Consider the following 25143-nt stretch of genomic DNA (forward strand, 5'->3'; position numbering starts at 1 on the left):
TCTACTTTAAACATAAACCACAACACTGTGAATGTTAAAAACAAAAAATCATTTTCTTAGAAAGTGAAAAAAACTCATGCTGTAGGTACTAAAGGTATAATGTGTTAATAAGTGATATATTTTGGAATAAACATTGAAATAAACTATAGTTTCATTCAATTTAAGTATCTCCACATAAAAACTCAACAATCTATTTTACTTGCAAATAAATGATGAAAACTAATTCCTTTCTAGATAAGGAAATTTCTGATGTTATTCAGCAACTAAGCATACCCCACCCTTCTGCAACTCTCAGTTACCACTAACAAAAAATAGCACCCGACATGTGACTACTCAGAATCATAAGCAATTCAAATGTCACTAATTCAGAAAACTAAGTGAGAAATAGGTGGTAGCAAAGGGTCCAGAAAACTCAAGGCTCTGTACTCAAGGACTGAAAGCTTCAACATTAAAAAAAAAAGAAATTTCCCTAGAAATATTATATATTTTAAATACAAATTCACAAGTAAATACAAAGTAAGACAGCAGATGGGGGGAACACAATGAAAGGAGCTGACACAAATGAAAGGAGAAGAGTTATAAAAAGCATGAAAGAATAATTACAAAAGTACAGCTGTGTGCAATCATTTAGACAAAGAAACTTAAGGTAAAATGCCAACCATGGTATCACTATTTTTGAACACAGCATATCATCAAAGGCATTCATCATTTTATATATAGCCATCATTTTATACACAAGGGAAATGTGGATGAAGTTGTTAAATTTTGTACAAGGTTGTACAAGGTGAGGGAGAACAGGAATTTTATTTATTTATTTTTAAAATGTAATGGTATTTTATTTTAGTTATTTTATAATCACTAAGAAAATGTTAGAAAATTGTTCTGATAAAATGACAAAATGACATCCTTGTCATTCCATTGATTGGAAAAAAATCAGAATAATTCAATAAATATATATTTGACAATTTGCTAGGGTATTTTGTCAGCAAACATTCCATATTTATGTATTTCATTTACCCAAAATTATAAATCTAATTTTGAAAAAGTAAAATCATTTAGTTCTAATGCTTATACATATGAAATAATCTATAAGATAAAATATATTTAAGATTAAAAATTTTCCTAGTGATAAAGGAATAAGTTAATCAAGTTTAGGTTAGAAAAAAAAAAAAAAAAAAAAGGAATGTATTCTACCAAATATCCAAACATGTGTTTGGGCAAAAAGTGATTTTGAGGGGTAAATAAAAATACCTTCCACATAAAACTAAAATTGAGGATATTTTCACTACTGAAATAAAGTTCCCTTTTTAGCAGTATAAACTTCATTCATGTTTAAGAAAAATTTGTCAAACATCTTAAAATATTTTTCAAAATATTTAAAACTCTAAAAATATTTTCCATCAGGTAAATGATATGCCTTAGTATACATCTTGTGAACTAGGGTAGCTGGGGTTTGGTGAAGGTCATTTCGAATGCTGGAAGCAAATTTAGGGCAAAGGGTCCATGGCATTGGGACCTTATCTTACCATCAAGGATTCCTTTATATTTCTTCACTCCCTCATGGGCCTATTGTTTTAAAAGAGTTTGCATGTATTAATTTATTAATTAAAATGGTCAAAGGAAGATATTAAGATGAAACTCTCAAAGCTTCTAAAAATCATAGAAAACATGGAATAAGCAGTGCTACTCCAGTGTGCTGATAATATACAGAAAAAGCAGAGACTAAATGTTTAACCTAGCCACTGTTCAACAGATCAACAGAGGTAATGAGAACATTTTATTCAGAGTTCAATAAAACACTATGAATGCAAATTAGTAAAAGGATGGCATTCTAAAATTGAGTTAATAAAGGGTATTCACCACATGGGTTGATTGTAGAGCTAAGTGAAGCAGCTCCAGTGGAAAGGCCGCCTTTTGAAACTGATGAAGCCACAGAAGGTATAGAAGATGAAGTCGGTGTAGCAGAGGAGGCTGTTGAGGATGGTAACCGTTCTCCAGACTCCATATCTGTGGGAGGGAGACAAATGTTAATTTACAGTATTAAATAGTGCAATTAAGCAAAAGAATGAAACATATTTAAAATAAGGCAAACTTTTAGGAATACTTTTTTAAAATATGAAATAAGTTTAGAAATACATGTTCTTCAGAGATAAAATATGAAATAAATAAAAATAATATAATTTAAAATACCAGTTTATGAAGTAAGTTTAATGTTAAGTATACCAAATCTTCTTCTAATAGACTTGCAGAGTATTCTTATATAAAAAAATAATAATAGTCATTTGAATACAGTAACTTCATACAACTGTGTGTTGCCATAACTTTAGGAAAATTAGCATATTAACTTCTTATTCTTCTTAAATCACCTCATGATCTATTCACTTATATCATAATACCCATATCATCTTAATGAATCAAGAAGATACTACCACATTTGAGTGAACTGTAACCCTGGCTTCTAAATCCAGATAGCAATATAGTCGTAGGTCTTAAACATCCATGAATCTGACCTGGTAATCCCCAATACAGTGAGTCCCCCCCCAGAAAAGACAAATACATTTTAGAGTTTATACTAGAGTCTAGTCTGAACTATGGTCTCAAAATGGCTTTAGTATGATCCATTTATAATGACCTAACCACCTCTAAGCACCTCTATTAATTTGCTTAGCTATTTTGGGTACAACCTTACATTGGTCTTATTGTAATAGTTTATGTTGATATTAAAAATCTAGAATGGAAATGGATGAAGGAGTCAAAAGGTACAAACTTCCAATTATAAAACAAGTAAGTCATAGGATGTAATCGGCCGCATAGTGACTATTGTTAATAATACTTTATTGTACATTTGAAAGTTGCTAAGAGAGTAGATCTTAAAAGTTTTCATCACAAGGAAAAAAATTTGTAACTGTGTGGTGATGGATATTAACTTTTTGTGGTGTTCATTTCACAATACATATAAATATCGAATCATTATGTTGTACACCCGAAACTAATATAATGTTATATGTCAATTATATCTCAATAATTTTTAAAATCTAGAATAGGTTATGGTCATTTTAATATTCTACATACACTAATACCACAATTAAGCAAGGAAATTGTAAAGCTCACAGTTGCTTTAAAGAGTACACATATACAGGAAGAGACAAAAAAATACACTACTCACCCATAAATGAACTTATGATCAATCACAAGTAAACTTTCATCATTCAAATAATCTAATCACAAAAAGATTTTTGCATGCAATTCTATAGCCAATTCACATAATTACTATATGTTTTCTAAGAAAAATAATTTCATTTCATTTAAAAATATTGGCCAATTAACACATGAAAAGATGCTCATCATTGTTAATTATTAGAGAAATGCATATAAAAACTACAATGAGGTACTACCTCACGCCAGTCAGAATGGCCATCATTAAAAAGTCTACAAATAACAAATGCTGGAGAGGGTGTGGACAAAAGGGAACTCTCCTACACTGTTGGTGGGAATGTAAATTGGTGCAGCCACTATGGAAAACAGTATGGAGGTTCCTCAGAAAACTAAAAATAGAACTACCATATGATCCAGCAATCCCACTCCTGGGCATATATCTGGACAAAACTATAATTCGAAACGATACATGCACCCCTATGTTCATAGCAGCACTATTTACGATAGCCAAGACATGGAAACAACCTAAATGTCTATCGACAGATGAATGGATAAAGAAGATGTGGTATGCATATACAGTGGAATATTACTCAGCCATAAAAAAGAATGAAATAATGCCATTTGCAGCAACATGCATGGACCTAGAGCTTATCATACTAAGTGAAGAAAGTCAGAAAGAGAAAGGTAAATACCATATGATATCCCTTATATGTAGAATCTAAGATACGACACACATGAACTTATCTATGAAACAGAAACAGACAGAGATAAAGAACAGACTTGTGGTTGCAGGGCATGGGGGAGCGGGAGGGATGAGTTGGGAGTTTGTGATTAGGAGATGCAAACTATTACACATATAATGGATAAACAACAAGGTCCTACTGTATAGCACAGGGAACTATATTCAATATCCTGTAATAAACAACAATGGAAAAGAATATGAAAAAGAATATATATACATGTATAACTGAATCACTTTGCTGTATAGCAGAAATTAACACAACATTGCAAATCAACTATACTTCAATAAAATAAATTTTAAAAAATAAAGTAAAATATTGGTCAATTAAAATAATGCAAGATTAATGTTTAAATAATTGAGAATCCATATGGTATGTAGATGATTTTTCTAAGATAGATACATATGAAAAAGGTAATCTCAGGTTGACACAATAGCATCATTAATAGGGCAGTTTCAATGAGTTTTCCAATCACCTACAATTCAAAAACTTCTCTTCATATTCTGACATTGTTGTCAATCACCTCCAAAGATAATGAACTGCTATAACAAGTATGCCCATAATCTTAAAGAATTTTTCTTTCTCTTTATCAGTGTTCAATATGGAGAGGCATAGTTGGTACTGATGGCTACATGGAACTAATGCCTAAAAGGCAGATTTTGGGTCATCAGTTACTAATAAGCTTTGAGACACATGGCTGTCTGACAGCAAGGTCCATGGCTGACAACTTCCTCTATAAACTATCTTCACCAGCAAGTCTCATTTCACTAAGTACAAAACACATATATTTACAAAAAAAAAAAAAAAAAACCCAAAACATAGATCGAGTTTACAGGAAAAGGCTGTTTTAAAAAATTTAGAGCTGGTAACCTTACTGTCTCAAAGATTTCTAAAAGGTACTATTTAAATGTATTTTGGGGGCTTCTCAATGATTTTGTTAATTAAAAATTTTTTTAATTGATGTAAAATTGACCTACAACACCGTGTGAATACTAGGTGCATGACATAGTGATTCAATATTTCTATACATTACAAAATGATCACCATGATAAGTCAGTTACCATCTGTCACCATACAAAGATATTACAATATTATTGACTATATTCCCCATGCTGTACATTTCATTCTTGTGACTCATTTATTTTGTAACTGGAAGTTGGTAAATGTATTATTTTTTTAAAAAATAATGAAAGGGTTTTTAAAAAAAAATTTGCCTTTGTACTCCACAGCAGAAGTAATTTGGGACATAATATAGATAAGCACGTTAGCTGAGTACCTGGCATATAAAAGCTCAATGAATGAAAGTCATTGCTTTTTATAGGATAATAGGTTATGAGCTCTTGGTATATTTCTTTCTGTTGATACAAATTCACCCAAGACTAAAACAAGGAATACCCAGAAGGCATAATGAGCAGTCTCTACATATTGCTCACTGGAGATTACTCTTCCTGGAAATATTTATTAAAATAAAAAATATACATGTATTTGGATCTACCAATCTACTTTTAAGACTCTATTCTATAGAAATAAAGCACCAATAGTTCCTTTATTATAACACTGTTTAAAGGTAAAATAAAATTGAAACCTGGCAGTACAAAAGAGTAGAACTAGAGCTAGTAGTATGAGGTTGGGGGCCTTTTTCAGTTTCAGTAAAAGTGCAGTTTTCTCATTTATTCTTGTTGTTCTTGCTGTTCACTTAAGTGGGAAAAGTTTACCTCTTTTTTAAAAAACATGCTTATGCAGCCATTTTCCTTAGAAGTTCTATTATATACATTATTCATATATTCTTTTATTTCAACTGTTTTAATCTTAGATATATATTTCTAGCCAGTATTCCTCTCATACATAAAGTACTTTTTTCTTACACTGGCCTTAAGTTAAAACTTTTTTTCTCATGTTTTAATAGGTATTTCTTAGTTCCAGTAACTCAAAATTTGGTCAACTATTCCATGTTCATCTTATAGATATCTTTCTTTTCATTTTAAAGAAATGTAACAAATCCACTCTAGCCTTTGCTACTCTAGAATGAAGATTGTTTTATGCTTGCATTAACAAGGATTGGCTTTTCAAGTTTTTCTTTTTAAGTTAAATATTATTGAATTCAGATTTTATTTACTATTGTTCCCTGATAAGCTTAACTCTGGAAGTTAAGTTCAAGTTTTAACTTGAAAGTTAAAAGGTAGGAAGGCAATGCCTTTGTTACAGTGAATAATTCACAAAACAATCATTGGCTTCCCATATTGTAAGAACTATTCAAAGGAGAAAGTTTAAAATACATGTGCACCAAAGGATGCTAAAAGCAGTAGGTGAAAGTCTGAGTAGAAACAAGGTATTTGCATAGTCTCAAAGTATCTCCTTTAAGATATTTACTAATTAAAAAGGGCAAAAGAGTAACACCACAGTGGAGAAACTATATCACCAATAATAAAACATATTGATATCATGTATCCTCTGATGCGCTTAGAAGAGCATATCACCTCTGTGGTATTCTTCCCAATAACATATAACCTCCATGGAATCATGAGAAAACATCAGACAAATCCAAACTGAGAGACCATATACAAAATAATTGACTAGTATTCATCAAGTATCAAGGTCATGAAAGAAAAGGAAAGACAGGAACTGCCATAGGTTGAAGACTAAGGAGATACAACAACTAAATAATGTGGGATCAGATTGGATTTTGGAACAGAAGAAGGACATTAATGGAAAAACTGGTAAAATTCATAAAAGATATGTAGTTTATGGTTAATAGTATTGTACCAATGTAAATTTTCTGTTTTTTAATTTTAATAATTGTACTATGGTTATATAAATTAATAACATTAGGGAAAGCTGGGTAAAAAATATAGGTGACTACTATGTATTTGCTTTTTAACTGTTTTTAAAGTCTAAAATTATTTCAAAATAAAAAGTAAAGAAAAGAAAAAACAAAGTCTGGCATACAGTAAGCACTTAAAAATATATATATATATATATACATGCATTGGGATTGAAGAGTGTAAACTTAGACCTTGAAGAAATGAAGATAGAGATTACATTGTATCAGCAAGACACTTGATAACAGACGTTATCTGGGTTTAAAAACTGTATCTGAGCCTTATTAGCTATGACCTTATAAATTATGTAACTTCAGTGAACTTCCAGTTTCCTCATGAGTAGTATGAAGGTATAACTGGGAAGATTAAATGAGATAATGCATATAAAGTTCTGAATACCTAGCATTCAATAATTGTCAGCAATTGTTTTTAATAAGTGAATGTCTGTGCATAGAATTATCCATGGGTATGCGTGGCAGTAAAAGGTATTTTTAGATTGTTCATTTCAAGTAAATATTTCTGAGTCACATCTATTTATAGGTTATATGTATATGCATAGCATGTTTGACATTTTTTACCCAGATAAATTATGATAAGAATTTAAAACAGGGAGATTGGGATTGACACATATACACTATTGATACTATGTATAAAATAGACAGCTGCTGGAAACACACTGTATAGCACAGGGAACTCTAATGCACTGTGGTGTCCTAAATGGGAGGGAAATCCAAAAGGGAGGGGATATATGTATATGTACGGCTGATTCATTTTGCTGTGCAGTAGAAGCTAACACAACATTGTAAAGCAACTATACTCAAATAAAAATTAAAAAAGAAAGAATTTAAAATAAATGCCTCGGGACTTCCTGATGGCACAGTGGTTAAGAATCCGTCTGCCAATGCAGGGACATGGATTCGATCCCTGGTCCGGGAAGAACCCACATGCCGCAGAGCAACTAAGCCCATGCGTCACAACTACTGAGCCTGCACTCTAGAGCCAGCGAGCCACAACTACTGAGCCCGCGTGCCACAACTACTGAAGCCCGTGCACCTAGAGCCCGTGCTCCGCAACGAGAGAAGCCACCGCAATGAGAAGCCCGCGCGCCGCAACAAAGAGTAGCCCCCGCTCACCGCAACTAGAGAAAAGCCCCAGCAACGAAGACCCAATGCAGCCAAAAGATAAATAAATAAAATATTTAAAAAAAAATTTTTAAAAATGCCTCACAATTGTATAAGTACAAATGGCAAGGTGTTTTACCTCAAAACTTTCAAAAAAACCTGGAGCACAAATATAAATGAAAATTAACATATTAATTTTCAGTTGAAAAAATTTACTCTGTGATCACAAGTTACTATTCATCATTCAAGCATACTACATAAAAGTTGGCAGAAATCCATTTATTCAAACCATCTTAGAAAAATACATTCATTAAAATAAAAATAGTATCCAAGAACCACCTATTCCCGATTTCGGTTCTGGCCAAAGCATCCAGATCTGATACTTGCACTCCTGTAATAGCCTCTCATTCTGACTCTGTGTGTTAAGAATATCACCTTCATCGCACGTTCCAAACAAACACCATCCAACCAATTCTTTGTGGCCAAAACCAGCCCAGACACAAGATAAAAATGAACAGACTGTAAGAACATGATCCCCACCACAACACACTCACCTATGGGAGAATATCAATTAGTAGGTATGTCTTTTAGCTTAAGGCCATTCATGAGAGGATATTTTCTAATGTATAACTTCAGAATTTTCTTATTTACAAAGCTAATCAGGTAGGGTAAAGATTACTACAACTGAAAATTAACATATAACACTACAGTAAAAAAAGTTGTTGACGTGAATGGGTGAAAAATGTGCAATGATGAAGGGATTCTAAATGATTTGATCCATTAGAGATCTTTCCCATGGTCTGAAGCAGTAGTTCTTAACCAGAGGTGATGCTGTAATACCCCCTCATCTACTAGGAAACATTTGACAATGTCTGGGAACAGCTTTGATTGTCATAACTGAGAAGGTGCTACTGGTATCACGTAGAAAGAGTCCAGGCAGGGATGGTGCTGAACATCCTACAATTCACAGGACATTCCCACACAGAGATAATTACCTGGCCCAGAATGTTAGTAGTGCTAAGGTTGAGAAATTCTGATCTAAGAAATTCTGATCTAAAGTATCAAAAACTGTATTACTTGGAATTCAATCAACCAAAACTTTCTGTTAAGTAGCAGTTCTTTATAATTATTATAAGAAGATATTTCAAGCTGATTTATTGCCTCTGCAATAAATGATAAAATTACATTCAACCTATCTTTATCAGCATACCGCCAGAGTTTATTATTTTACATTTTGTCCTAATTGTTTAAAACTGATCATGTATAATATACAATTAATGCACATCATAATGTTCGCGCACACTGGGTAACATGAATTTACTGTATTTTACTGAGATGATATTTACCTATAACAATTCTGAGAACAGACAAAAATCAGAATTACCACAAACAACTTCTTCCCTGCATGATGATTTTACATACGCCAAAAAAATTCAATGATCAGTTGTTAATGATAATACTAATCAAATTCACACATATCAAATGTTCCTTTTTCTGTAAACATAGAGCTTATGAACACTGACAGCTGCTAGGTGTAAACCTGAACAGGTGCAAATAGGGACGGGCAAGACAAGTTGGCTCCAAAACATAAACATGATCAGCTGCCCTCTGTTTCACCTGTATGAATCCTTTAAAAGTATAGCTATAGAATAGACTGAAGATTCAGAAAGTAAATATATAAATAGACAGATATTTCTCCTGCAAGGAGTTTTCTTAGAATGTCTTTGTCTTTGCTAACAATACCAAAGGTTCTCTGTGGGAGCTCAAAGCACAAAAGTAGATTTGGTAAACGCTCACTTTTCCTTACAATATAACCTCACGTGAAAAACAATAATTGGGAAGAATATCAGGAGATAGTCACTATGCTGCTTCTTTTGCTTTAGCAGGATCACTAAGAGTAGAGTGATAAATTGATTTATAAATCAATTATTTTCTCAAAGTTCTGACAAAGGCTTTTATATAACTATTTTAAAAATAACTTACAGGAAACCGAACATTTGGATAAACAATACTTCAAAATATTAGGTAGCAAAACAAAAACAAAAAACAAGCAACAAACAAAAATTTTTCTGTTAAAGGATTTAGAGAAATAGGAGATGAGGCAGAAATACCTTATTAGACAATGAACAAAATTATTTTCTGAATATTTTTGAAGGAAAATGATTCTATTTATAACATTTTTATTTACCTACATTTTCAGAAATAGTTATTTCAACTCATTAAGTATAATATATTGTGGTTTAAAATAAGAATATATGAAAGGGATCAATTTCCTTTGCTACTTGACACATTTTTAACTACTACGGTAAACAGTCAAGCAATTACATCCCCAAACAAAAGTGGGCTGGCAATCAGGTGCTCTGGTTGCAGCCTGTGAGCTGGAGTAAGTCTCTGACAATACCTCTACATAATAGTTTCCTTATCAGAAAAATGATGGGATTGAATTAAACTAGCCCTCAAATCCATATCAATTTGATGAAAAAGAACAAAACAACAACCAAAAACCTTCACATTGCATTAACATATTTAACAGTTTAATTCCTCATTTCCCTTATCCTCCCTACCACTTGCCTTCATTCTATCTTCAAATGTATGTCATTCTAAATTACAGATTTCTGTTAAATCTTTAAAGATTTACTCTTGTTTTATCTATACCTCAAGAGACTTGATGATGAGAAAATTAGCCAAGAGTAAAGCACTGATTTTCATACTGCTCAGTAAATATCTATTCAGGGAGTAAACTTTTCCAGCCAAAGGATTAAGTATTCCTTTGCAATGAGCTATCTGTGAGGAAGAGGTTATCCTAAGATATAAGAAAAGATATAAAAGAATATTAAAGAAATATTTGAACAAGATTTAACATATACAGATCAACTAAACTGTAGGTAGAGTCTGTGAATTTAAATACTGATGAGAATTAACAATTTCTAAAAAGGATACAAATGTTAGAAGGATCAAAAGAGAGACAATGTCTGATTAATTGATCCTTTCACCTACAAATGCAAGGGGTCCCAAAGAACAAGCAAAAAGACCCAAATCTTTGCTTAACTAAGAAACACAATTACAATTAACTGAAATTTCTAAGACATTTCTGGATAGTAACTGAGGCGGATAAGTAACAGATTGAGAAAATAAAACAGGGTAACAAACCGAAATCAAGTAACTCTATGTAAAATATCTACATATACTCAGAAGTCAAGGAAAGAAAGATGCCAAGCACTACATGACTGATAAACTAGAATAAAAACTCCCTTTCAATGGGGAAGAAGCAGAGCTAACCTAACAGGGAAAACAGCACACTTCTTAAAGAACAAAATGAGCCTAAAAGTTTATGAACACCAATGCAGAAGTATTTTTGTCCTGGTCACCTTAACTCTATCTAATATTATCACTCTCCTGTTCAAAAGTCTTCAATTTATCCATATCACACATATGGGTAAAGATATATGTGAAGAATATTTATTACAACATATTAATAGCAAAGACTTTTAAAAACAAAAAATTCCATCAGTAAGAAACTGTTAAATTATGGTACTACGCAGCTGTTACCAAAGAATGAAGTAGATCTAGACTAGCTAATCTGCTGAATGAAAAGAGTAAAGTGAGGAAGAATAGAAATAGCAAGATCTCATGTGTGAAAAAGAAAAAAAGGGATATATTCTCATGAATGTATGCACAGAATATTTCTGGAAAAATATATAAGACACTGGCAACTGTGTTTCCTTCTAGGTAAAGAGACTACGGAATTAATCTAGGATGCGAGAATTCTTTTTCACTATATATCTTTTTCTTTTTTTTTAACCACTTGAATGATTTACAATGTGCTAGTATTAATGACAGTTAAACTAATTTTTAAAAAAGATTTCTACAGGTTTGTTATTGCAAGAAATTATCTTTCAGAATGTTGTGCAGAAGTCCCGGTTCAAGATGGTGACATAAGAAAATCCCAAACTCACCTCCTCCCACAGCCACACTGAGCCTACCGCTATATATGGAAGAATTTCCTTTCAAAAAAACCTAAAGTCTGGGTGAATGATGACTACACATTGGGCAAACAAGAAGAAAAACACATCAAAGAGGGTAGGAGAGGCTGGGATGCAACCCCACCATAAACCCCACCATTGGTACAGCAACCCACAATGCAGAAGGAACTCAAAACCTGGAGCTTCTTCCTGAGGAGCTGAGGGTTCAAAACCCACATTGGGCATCCCATACGCTTGAGACATGAGCCCCTAAAAAATCTAACTTTGAAAACCAGTAGGGCTCCTGTCTCGAGACCCACAAGACTGTAGAGATCTGAGAAAGCCCTCTGAAAGAACTCACATGCTCGGACCCCGGGGCCCAGCTAAGAGGCTGTGTATGGTGTCCAGACTTAAAAAATGAAGGAGGCTCTCACCTGAGGGGCAGACACCTAATTTAACACACACATCTAGGAGAGTGCTGGAACACTCACCAGGGATGCAAGCTGCATCTTCGCATTTTCCCTTTGCTGTGCTCCAGAGCACCAGTATCTCCAGGAAGGTGCCCCAATTTTGGTGGGTGTCATCTAGGGGACACCTCTACATCACCTGGTTCTGGTGGCCAGTAGGGCTTATGCTTGTGGGTCCCACAGGACTAAAACCCATGAAGAAAGAGTTCTTAAATAGCTACCACCTCTAGGGCACAGCAAGAGACAACAGACCCAGGAGCTCAGTCTTTCTCTGAAGGCCTATTAGCTAATCATCATGCCTGTGGACTGAGGGGCAGGCTTCTAAATAAACACGCATCTGGGGGCTGACTGTAATCCTTTCCAGACACCTCAGAGGGCAGGCCTTATCTTTATGTTTACCCTCTGCCATGCTTCACAATGTCAGTGTCTCCTGGAGGGGAACATTACAAATGTCTGATGCCCTGGATTTTATGTCTGGTGGCCCAGTTTTTGCAGCTATCACCCAGGGAACACCCTTTATCACCTGGCTCTGGTGGCTGGGGGGAGGAGGTGAACATGCGTGTGGGGGAGGTTGCATTCTTGCATCCTATGGGACTGTGGCAGAGACGTTTCTGGACAGGCTACCATCACCATGGCACTATGCAGACAGTGAACTGAGGCACACCCCCAGTCTTTCTGTAAGAAGGCCTCTTTGCTTGTCCTGAAACTCTGGCCTGAGGGGCAGACTTCAGGTCTGGCACATATTTAGTGGCCTACAGACCTGCTCTCAAGGAATGTAAGCTGTGGATACCATCTTGGCACTCTCCCACTGCCTTACTCCAGCTTGCCTGTAAAACCCAGAAAAGAGCTTATATACTCTTCTGGAGGTCTGACTTCTGTGACTGCTGCCCAGGAGACACCTCTAGATCACCTGGCTCTAGTGGCAAGCAGGGCTTATACTTGTTCTCCCACAGGACTGTATATATTTGCATACTTATAAAAGTGGATGTCTGAGGGTCTAGGTGCTGAGATCCTCCCCTTTAGGACAGTGACAGATCTTAGAACATTCTCAACTGCTGGGAGCTATTAAAAATAGGCTATTTGGACAAGCACAAAGGTTGGAGAGAAAACCAAGAGCTGAGGCAGTGTTGAATAACAAAGTTCATCTCATACTAGAGGCCCCTCCTTCAAGAATGGGAGAGGTGGTTGTTTCACCTACTATATAGAAACCAACACAGAGAGTCAAGCAAAATGAAGAAACTGAGAAATATGTCCCAAATGAAAGAATAAGATAAAACCTGAGAGGGAAAAAAAGCATAAAGTCAGAGATAAGTAATGCATGTGATAAAGAGTTTAACGTAATAGTCATACTGATACTCACTGAACTGGGGAGAAGAATTAACTCAGTGAGAACTTCAACAAAGAGATGGAAAATATAAGAAAGTACCAAACAGAAGTCACGGAGCTGAAGAATACAAGAACTGAAATGAAATATACACAGGGTGGGGGTGTGGGGGGAGGAGGTGCAACAGTAGACTAGATGAAGCAGAAGAAAGAATCAATCAACTTGAAGACAAGCCTGTGAAACTCACCCAATCAAAGCAGCAAAACAAACAACAAAACAAAAAGAAAAACAATGAAGATAGCTTAAGGGACTTATGGGACAACATCAAATGGACTAACACTCACATGATATGAATCCCAAAAGGATAAGAGGGAGAGAAAACTTATATGAAGAAATAATGGCTGAAAAATTCCTAACCTGGGAAAGGAACAGATATCCATATCCAGGAAGTACAGAGAGTTCCAAATAAGAGGAACCTAAAGAGACCCACACCAAGACACATTATAACTAAATATTAAAAGTTAAAGACAAGGAGAGAATATTAAAAGCATCAAGAGAAAAACAATTTTATGAACAAGGGAACCGCCATAAGACTATAAGGAGATTTTTCAGCAGAAACTTTGCAGGCCAGAAAGGAGTGACATGATATATTCAAAGTGCTGAAAGAAAAAAAATTTCCAACCAAGCACACTCTATCTCACAGAGTTATCATTCGGAAGTGAAAGAGAGATAAAGTTTTCCAGATAAGAAAAAGCTAAAAGAGTTAAAACTGCCTTATAAGAAATGTTAAAGACACTTCTCTAAGCTGAAAAAATTAGTAACAAGAAAACATTTGAAAGAATAAATTTCACTGGAAAGGTAAATATATAATAAAGGTAGTGGATTAATCACTTATAAAGCAAGTATGAAGGTTAAAAGACAAAAGTAGTAAAAAAAAAAAAAAACCACTATGATTATAATAATTAGTTAAGGGATACACAAGATAAAATTATGTAAAACAGCACACCAAAAACATAAAATATAGGTGAGGGAGGGAGAGTAATAATGTTGAGCTCTACAATGAAATCAAACAAGTTGTTATCAACTTTAAAACAGATTGTTATGGATATGAGTTGTTTTATGTAAGCCTCATGGTAACCACAAAGCAAAAAGCTATAGTAAATACACAAGGAGAAAAGAGAAAGGAATATAAGCATACCACAAAAAAGTAATCAAAACACAAAGGAAAAGAGCAAGAGAAGAAGAAAGAAACAGAGAGGAACAACAAAAACAGCCAGAAAGCAATTAACAAAATGGCAACAAGCACATATCTATCAATAATTACTTTAAATGTAAATGGGCTAAATTCCCCAATCAAAAGATGTAGAGTGGCTGAATGGAGTTAAAAAAACAAAAAACAAAAAACCGACCCATCTATATGCTGCCTACCAGAGACTCACTTAAGACGTTGGGACACACACAGACTGAAAGTAAAGGGATAGAAAAAGATATTCCATGCAAACATAAACCAAAAGAAAGCTAGAGTAGCTCTGCTATACTTATATCATATAAAATAAACTTTAAAACAAAGACTGAAATAAGAGACAAAGAAGGATGTTACATAATAATAAAAGGGGCAAGCCAACAAGAAGATTTAATATTTGTAAATATATATGCACACAACATAGCAGCACCTAAATATATAAAGCAAATATAAAAAGACCTAAAGGGAGAAATACAAAGCAATACAATAATAGTAAGGGACTTTAATACCCACTTACATCAATGGATAGATCATCCGGAAAGAAAATCAATAAGGAGACACTGGCCTTAAATGACACATTAAACCAGACGGACTTAACAAATATTTATAGAACATTCAAAAGCAATAGGATATGCATTCTTGTTAAATGCACATGGAACATTCTCCAGGATAGATCGTATGTTAGAACACAAAATAAGTCTTAATAAATTTAAGAAGATTGAAACCATGTCACACAACTTTTCCAACCAGAATGGCATGAAACTAGAAATTAATTACACAAGGAAAACTTGAAAGTTCACAAGTAGGTGGAGATTACAAAATATGCTACTGAACAACCATGGGTCAAAGGAGAAATCAAAAAATATCTGAGACAAATGAAAGTAGAAATGTAACACACTAAAATTTATGGGATGCAGCAAAAGCAGTTCTAAAAGGGAGGTTCACAGTGATAAATGCCTGTTTCAATAAACCAGAAAAGTCCCAAATAAACAACCTAACTTTATACCTGATGGACCCAGAATAAGAAGAACAAACAAAGCCCAAAGTTAGTAGAAGGGAGGAAATAAAAAAAGATTAGAGCAGAAATAAATGAAATAGAGAGTAAATAGACAAGAGCAAAGATCAATCAAAGTAAGAGCTGGTTCTTCAGAAAGATAAACAAGATGCGGAGTTCTCTGTGCTTCTACTGCAGGGGGCCCAGGTTCGATCCCTGGTCGGGGAATTAAGATCCCGCAAGCCGTGCACATGACCAAAATAAAATAAAATAAAATAAACAAAATGGACTGACCAAGAAAAAAGAGAGAAGATTCAAATAAATAAAATAGAAATGAAAGAGGACACCTTACAACTAATACCACAGAAATACGAAAGACCATAAGAGGCTACTACAAAGAATCAAACACCAACAAACTGAACAACCTAGAAGAAATGGATAAATTCCTATAAACATGCAACCTACCAAGACTGAATTATGATGAAATAGAAAATCTGAACAGACCAATTACTAGCAAGGAGATTGAATGAGTAATCAAAACTCTTCCAAAAAGCAAAGGTCCAGTACCAGACAGCTTTACTGGTAAATTTTATAAAACATTCAAAGAAGAATTAACACCAATCCTTCTCAAACTCCTCTAAACAATAGAAGAGGAGGGAACTCTTGCAAACTCACTTTCCAAGGCCAGCATTACCCTGATACCAAAAGCAGACAAGAATCACCACAAGAAAAAAAATTATAACCCAGTAACTCTGATGAACATAGATGTGAAAGTCCTCAACAAAATATTAGCAAACTGAATTTAAAAATACACTGAAAGGATCATACACCATGATCAGGTGGCATTTATTCTAGGAATGCAAGGCTGGCTCAACATCAGCAAATCAGTCAATGTGACACAACACATTAACAAAATGAAAGATAAAAATCATATGATCATATCACTTGATGCAGAAAAAGCATTTGACAAAATTCAACACCCATTTATGATAAAAACTCATCAAAATGGGTATAGAAGGAACATAACCTCAACATAACAAAGGCCATAATGACAAGCCCACAGATAACATCATACTCAATGGTGAAAAGCTGAAAGCTTTTCCTCTAAGATCAGGAACAAAACAAGGATGCCCACTCTTACTGCTTTTATTCAACATAGTGTATTGAAACTCTAACCACAGAAATGAGATAAGAAAAAGAAGTAAAAGTAATCCAAATTGGAAAGGAAGATGTAAAACTGTCAGTATTTGCAGATGATATAATACTACATAGAGAGAAACCTAAAGATTCTATCAAAAAACTATTAGAACTAATAAATAAATTCAGTGAAGTTGCAGGACACAAAATCAATACACAAAAATTTGTTGTGCTTCTATAATCTAATAACAAACTATCTGAACTAGAAGTTTAAGGAAACACTCCATTTACGAGTGTATCTAAAAGCATAAAATACCTAGGAATAAATTTAACTAAGGAGGTGAAAGACCTGTATACTAAAAACTATAAGATATTACAGAAAGAAATTAAAGAATACACAAAAAAATGGAAAGATATTCTGTGCTCATGAGTTGGAAGAATCAATATTGTTAAAATGTCCCTACTACCCAAAGCAACCTACAAACTCAATGCAATCCCTATCAAAATTCCAATGGCATTTTTCACAGAAACAGAACAAACAATCGTAAAATTTGTATGGAACCGCATAAGACCCTGAATAGCCACAGCAATCTTGAGAAAGAATAAAAAAGCTGGAGGCATCATGCTACCTAATTTCAAACTTTATTACAAAGCTATAGTAATCAAAAGAACATTGTATTGGCCTAAAAAGTAGACACATACACCAATGGAACAGAATTGAGCCCAGCAATAAACCCATACATATTATGGTCAACTAATTTATGACAATGGAGCCAAGAATATACTATGAGCAATCCTACTTCTGGGTACTTATACTAAGACAATGAAAACACTAACTTGAAAAGACATATGGACCCCCATGTTCACTGCAGTACCATTTACAATACCCAAGATATGGGATAATCCTAAGTGTCCACTGACGGATGAATGCATAAAGAAATATTGTGATAAATAAATATATAATGGAATGTTATTCAGCCATAAGAAAAATGAAATCTTGCCATTTGTAACACCATGGATAAACCTTGAGGGCATTATGCTAAGTGAAATAAGTCAGAGAAAGACAAATACTGTATGATCTCTCTTACATGTGAAATCTCAAAAACAAAACAAAACCAAGCTCAGAGATACAGAAAACAGATTGGTGGTTTCCGGAGGTAGGGGGTGGAAGAGGGGTGGGAGAAATGGGTAAAGCAGGTCAAAAGGTTAAAAGAAGTAAGGGGTCAGACATGATAAGGGGTCAAGAACATGTACATAACTGTGGGGAGTAAGAATGGAAGAGTGTACCCTCATGAGTGCAAGCCTCAGCAAAGATTTCAGCTCTTGTGAGTATATGAAGTTAGGTTACAGGCCTGGAACATAGAAAAAAAAATTTTTTTTAATTGTATTTCATTCTTTTACAACAAGGGTCCTGTTAACACTTTCATTTTAAACTCAGCACTATAGGATTTTTATTGTACCTGATCAATTTTTACAACACAGAATTACTCATTTGATTTATGACACAATATACAAGCAATAGCCTCAGAATAACAATACCAAAATTATAATAATACAAGGATATGTTCACTGAAAACACTGTAATTTTGGTCCTCAGAATATAGTCCACTAGGGACATATAGTCAAATTACAATATTTAAGTCACCTTAAATAGTTCTCCTCTGTGTGGTTATACCTCTAACTAGATATTAAAAATCAAGTCTTTTCATTAGATTTCATTCCAATTTTTATGGACATCATTCAACTAGACAAGCAATTCTGATGAACCAAAGACCAGTGTATCAAAAGCAATGTCTAAATCTGCACAGTCCAATATGGTAGCCATTAGCCAACCACACGCAGATAATTAATCTTAATTAAAATGAAATAAAATGTAAAAGTCACACTAGCTATATTTCAAGTGCTCAACAGATATCACATTATCATTACAGAAAGTGCTGTTGTATAGCACTTGTCTAAATGATACTCTTCCCTCAGACACTGAAATCTTGCTTAGTGAGGTAGCCTGCTTCATACTGAGTAACCACAGCTGTTAAAACTGTCAAAGCATGAGTTGGCAGCCTTAGGGCAGATACTACCTTATTAAAGTTTTCTAGAGGAAGGTTGATGGACAAGAAGTTATCTGGGTGAGCAGTTACCTCCATGAAGAAACTGAAACTATTATCATGCTGTCGTGGTTTGTTTACAGAGTACATTACCAAAATATTGAAAATATCGTTAAAATCACTTGGAGATTATTTAAAATGGAGCTGAGTTATTTATAAACTATTCACTTAAAAACTTGAACTATTCACCTAGAAGGTAACTTCAAATAACTCTCTTGTTACATCTTGCATTACTTCTTAAATGTTTCCATTAAAATATCCCTAACACAATTGTGACATCAATTATACAAAGTTTAACCATTTATGAAAACATTCTATGTTCAACCTTTCAGACAGCACTTATTAAACTATGAAGGGTTTTATTCTATCTGCAACATTGTAGGTCCAATTATTATTTGCAGAAGAGGTGATACACATATACCTGCTAAAAGTTCTCAATGTGTTTAGTTAGAGACAGAATTTAACAGAAAAAAAAAAAAAAAAAGTGGCTTCATAGAACAGGAGCAGATACAGGATTTCTTTGCCTGGGTTTTCCCTTGCCCCTCCACTGATGCTGATGATACTCTGTATAGGTAGGATCTTTCAAGAGTTGGAAAAGAAGCTAAAGACTTGGTGAACTACTATTCTTTATACTAGAACTTATATCAGAATTTCAGAAGAACCCACTACTCCAGTGAGAGAAGATAAATAATACACAGGAAACACTGGCTACCAATCCTAAAATTTTAAGTCATTCCTATTTACTGAATTCTTTAGTCCCAGTTGCAGCCATATTTTTAAAACTGTGGGTCATAACCCATCAAAGGGTCATGAAATCCACATAGTAGGGTCATAAAAAATGAAATATTCTGGGTTGCTGTCAAAGAAGCTTGAAAAACGCTGATCTATGTGGCTTCCCAGTAATGTACAGTTTTTTACAGGCAAACACAGAAGGATTTTACAATCCCTAGTCATACTAGATGCTATACTGGAATGATTACCACTATATATATACTCGTGTGTGTTTGTGTGTATACTACTACACTAGCAGAATTCATGCTTTTCGTAAACAGTCCATTAAAGTGAGAGTGGTTATACAAAATTCTTAGAATTCCTTTAGGACCCAGGGACCTATACTGTTAATTTTCCAGCCTATGACAAAGAAATATGGGGCATTATATTTGCTGGGCACCTGGGATGCCACCTAAATACTAGTCTTCTACTCTGCACACTCAGCTAATTAAGGATAGATCAAAGTTCTTTCACCCAGATGCTATAAGTGACATCAATTATACAAAGTTTAACCGTTTATGAAAACATTCTATGTTTAACCTTTCAGACAACACTTATTAAACCATGAAGGATGCTAGGTGTTTGGGATATAACAAATAAGTCAATTAGGTTAAGTAGTCTACTTCAAGGTTTTATAGCCTAATAGGTTGAAGCAATGGTGGAAATCTAATCAAGGCTAAGTTAAACAGATTCTTACTTGCAAGAAACTGAGCTATGTGACTGTCACAGTGATACCAGGTATTGAAAGATGGTACAGACTTAGGAATTGGGGTAGTCTTTTGGGGGGCCATATGTGTAGATGAGCAAACAGTCAAGTAGGAAAATAAGTCAGATATGCAGTGGAAAGATATCACATTTATTCTTTATTTTGTTAACGATTAGGTATATCTATATTAAAAGCTACACATTGTCTCATATTCAGGAAAATAAAAAAACATTTAGTATGAAAAAGTAAAATGCTTCTGAAAATAAACTGCCATCCTAGAATCCAATTCTAAGTACAGATTTATAATTGTTTTATTATATACAGGATATTTATATACTTTTATTCTCTAAGGATTACATTTATGGTTCATCTATACTTGTAAATTTTAGTATCTACAGAGACCACATGGCAGTATCTCATATTACAGTAAAGTAGGAGAAAGAGATGAGTATCCAAAACTATATATAAATTTTAATCAAAGAAGAAATACATTTAAAAAATTAATACTACTGAAGTTAAAGACAATGAGAAATTTGAGAATTCTAGTAAAATTTCAAGGAAAAATTATTTTACATGAAGGATTCATTCTCTCTCTGCCTCTTATAGCCGGTCTATTGCTAATTCATTTAACAACTATTATTGATCATCTACTACAAAATTATATAATGGCTTAGTTGCTAGAATATAAAGATGAATGTCATAATCTTTCCCTTATAAAAGTTCATCATCAAATAATTTTCATTTCACACTGTTCTCACCATAATTTAATCCAAATCTAAATTACTACAAATTAAAAAAATTTTTTCTTGTAAAGAGAAATGTATGTGCTAACTTTACAAAATTCAGAAAATATGTTAAAAATACAGGAAGAAAAAATTTTAAATCCACCTCCTCACATACCATATAAAAGTGGGAAAGAAGAGCTAGGGTGATGAGAGGGGTGGGCAGGCAGGGTGGGAGTGCAAAAGCTTAAGATTTGGGGGAAATACAACATCACTGATAGACTAGACAACAAGGAAGAAAAAAAGATCTCAGCCTTGAAGTAATTTTTACATGATGACAGTTTCCCTGAAAGCAAAATTCTACCCTTCACCCACATCCAGGATGTAGGAGGTCTATGCCTCACTGAGATTTCCCTGGGCTTCACTCATGCTTCCTCTTATACAGACCATCTAATGTACCAGACAGGACTTCTTGCTATTGAGGTAATCCTTGACCCTCAACAATGGGTCATATGACCCCACTCCTGTGGTCAAAGCTGTCTGAACCAGACATTACCCAAGGAGATAATGGCTGACCGGAAATCTATGACATGTGTTAGCTGCCTCTGAAAGATGCTATGATCTAATCAGACTCTCCCTGACACATGTCTTAACTAATAGGAGGGGAAGTTGTTGTTGAGTAGGAGATCATAAAGGCTATGGGCCTAAAGATATACAAACTAAAGAAAAGTGGGTTGGGAAAAGTATTGAAAGAATACATGTACAGAGAGGTGAGTGGTCCTGAGAGAGAGGAGATAAGAGTATGGCCAATCTCAGGTTCTTTTCCTTAGACTGCCTTTTTGATTTTTCTATATTCCCTGAGACTTCTCTGTAGCCTTCCAAGTAACTATCTTTTTAATCGAGTTTTAGTGGGTTACTGTTATTTGCAGCTGAGACTGGTAGAAAACTTCCTAACAACAAATGTCATGTTTAGTCTTCTTTTGTCATCTTTACTCATGCTATTTACCTATTCTGTTTTCCCTTTCAACAATCTAAATACTATATTCCTTCAAATATAGGCCCAAGAATCACTTTATCCATAAAGCTGTATCTGACTAATCCTAGGCCACAACTTCCCATCTTTGAACTATAGAGCATTTTAGCTTCTACACAGGAAGCTACTAATTACATGGACTGTATTTGTTTTATGAATTCACTGTATTATTCAACACATAGCCAGTATGTCTGCTGAGTCTTAGTTTCTGAATCAGTAAAACGGATTAATTACACCTCCTTCAAAGAGCAATTGTGAAGAGAATGCTTAGCACACTTCCTGCTAGGTATTTTGTTCTTAAGTGTTTGGCCAAAATTCAGAAGCAAATATCTTTATTTTCTTCAAACTAAATATACAAGAGTGAGAAAATAGCTCATTAAAAGTCAATACTATTTCTTTCATAAATTCAGTGTGAGCAAAAAGAAGTTAAAAATGTCAAGAGCATTCTCATTTCCAAGCAGATTTCTTTCACAGGTAAACCTGAATAGATGGTCAAGAAGTATATTAGAGTATCCCCTGTCAATCTGCCTCTCAAAAGAGTGTTATCATTACTTTAGCTTTAGATAATACTAAAATTTAAAGTTTTGTTTTTAGATACCAGCAACACTTTCAGTTTAGTTTTTAGATAAGCAAAATAGTAAAACTGCTTTTTCCTGAGAAGATAATGCATAATTTTATAACTTTCATTATTCAAAAAATTTATTTTGTTCAGACTATAACTCTTTTTTTTTAGTAATTTAAAGACCAAGATTTCTCCTTTATGACTTCAATAATTTCTAAAAATTCACAAATAGTTACAATGATTCCCTACACCATCTCTTAGCTATAAAACTAAGTCAAATTATGCACTAACATCCTTTCAAATACGCCTCTTCCATTTTCCTCTTAATTTTTTATTATTTTCTGAACTGCATATAGATTGTCCATTTCTTATTGTACTGAGAGGCCAAAATATTAATATAATAATACTCCTAACTTTTCATTTGGAAGATTCAAGACCCTTCAAAACATTGCTCAGAGAGAATTTAACTGCCTACTTTCATAATACAAGGCTCTAAGTATACATCCCAAATGTGTCTTAACATGACCTGCACTAAATACATGAAAACATCATTTAACTGTTAAATATAGTGATATAATAAATACAACTATAAGCCAATTTTTTAGTATTTCTACAAAGTAAAACAAAGTACCAACTCAATAATAAGATCATTCTAAAAACAAGCATTAAAGTGATAAAAAAATTTAAGTATCCTTTATAAATAGCTTACTGATTACTAAAATAAATGTAGTATAATGATAGAACCATATATATCTATTGAAACTACAAAACTGTCTGTACTTTAAATGCTCATCTGAATATTCCATTTCAAATGTTCAAAAGTTAAGAATATTTGGGTTCCTCAAAAGGCTAAACATAGAGTTACCAGATGACCCAGCAATCCTTTTCCTAATTATATACCCAAGAGAAATTAAAACATATGTCCACACAAAAACTTGTACACAAATGTGGAAATAATCCAAATGACTATAAACTGATAAATAGATAAATAAAATGTGCTATATCTATACAATGAAATATTATTCAGTAATAAAAAGAATGAAGTATTGATACATGCTTCAACATGGAAGAACCTTGAAAATGTTATACTAAGTGAAATAAGCCAGTCATAAAGGACCACATGCTGCATAATTCCATTTATATGAAATGCCCTGAAAGGGCAAATCTATAAAGACACAAAGTAGATTAGTAGTTGCCTTGGGCCATGGGACTGTTGAGGAAAAATGGGAGATGACTACTAATGGGAACTGGGTTTCTTTTTGGGAATGATGAAAATGCTTTAGTTGACTATGATAATGGTTGCACAACTCTGTGAATACACTAAAAACTGAATTACATACTTTAAATGGGTGAATTGTATGGCATGCGAATTATATGTCCATAAAGCTGTTAAAAAAAAGAACATTTGGATCTCATGTTGATAAAATGCTATTTGACTTAATGCATTCTCTATTGAAATTTTAAAATCAGTATTCTCAATTCTAGCCTCCATATTCAAGACTAAATGTAGAATGTCCCTAGTATGACCTTTCATGTTTCACTTATCAAACTCAGGCACTCATCCATTTAGTTAATTTTACATCACTCTCCCTCTCTCCCTTCTACCTCTCTCCCTCCCTCACTCCTCTCTCTCTCTCTCTCCCTCTCTATAGATATAGAGACAGAGACAGAGATAGAGACAGAGACAGAGATAGAGATAGATACAGAAATAATTTTTTAACTTGCTAAAGTTACATTAATTCAGTTTGGGAACTAACAGGTTTATCCAACATATAAGCTCCTAAGTACTCACCAGACTTGTTCCACAACTTCATTCCAATAGTCACATGACTAGCTAGATTTTTATAATAGAGGGATTTAACAGAGATAAATAAGCCTGAGATTCTAAACCACAGATTATTCACTCTCTTCTGCTGACTCTGATTCCTAAATATCTTCTCTCTATTCCCACCATCATCTTAGTATAACCCTAAGTCAGTTCTTACTGGAAATACTGCACGAGCCTTCTAAGAGGTTCCTCTGCTTCTCTTCTCCAATCCTCCATGCAGACACAGTAATCCTATTTATTTTTATACTAATCTTTTTAATATAAAAATCTGATCCTGCCACTCTACCACTTAAAAAAATCTTTCATTATCTCTACATCAAATACACGATAAAATCCCAGGTCCTCTGTTTGGCATAAAAAGCTCTTCTTAATGAGGCCTGTGACTTCATCTTTGGTCTCACTCTCTTCTCATACACTAAGTAACTAAACTTCTCGTCATTTCCCCAAATATAA

At 33.9% G+C, this 25143-nt stretch overlaps 1 protein-coding gene across 17 annotated transcripts in view; it reads right to left on the reverse strand.

Annotated features, from left to right (window-relative positions):
- Window positions 1-25143, reverse strand: part of BAZ2B (bromodomain adjacent to zinc finger domain 2B) — a 390549-nt gene that overhangs the window by 125540 nt on the left and 239866 nt on the right. For 16 of the 17 annotated variants that reach the window (XM_061184127.1, XM_061184227.1, XM_061184217.1 and 13 more), the window contains one exon: window positions 1861-2007. In XM_061184127.1, the coding sequence (XP_061040110.1) occupies window positions 1861-2005 (145 nt within the window). In that variant the 5' untranslated portion in view covers window positions 2006-2007. Of the gene's footprint in view, window positions 1-1860; window positions 2008-18250; window positions 18315-25143 lie in introns of those variants that run through there. The other variant, XM_061184144.1, reaches the window with a different exon arrangement.

This window comes from Eubalaena glacialis, chromosome 1 (genome assembly GCF_028564815.1).
Source record: "Eubalaena glacialis isolate mEubGla1 chromosome 1, mEubGla1.1.hap2.+ XY, whole genome shotgun sequence".
Taxonomy (NCBI): Eukaryota; Metazoa; Chordata; class Mammalia; order Artiodactyla; family Balaenidae; genus Eubalaena; species Eubalaena glacialis.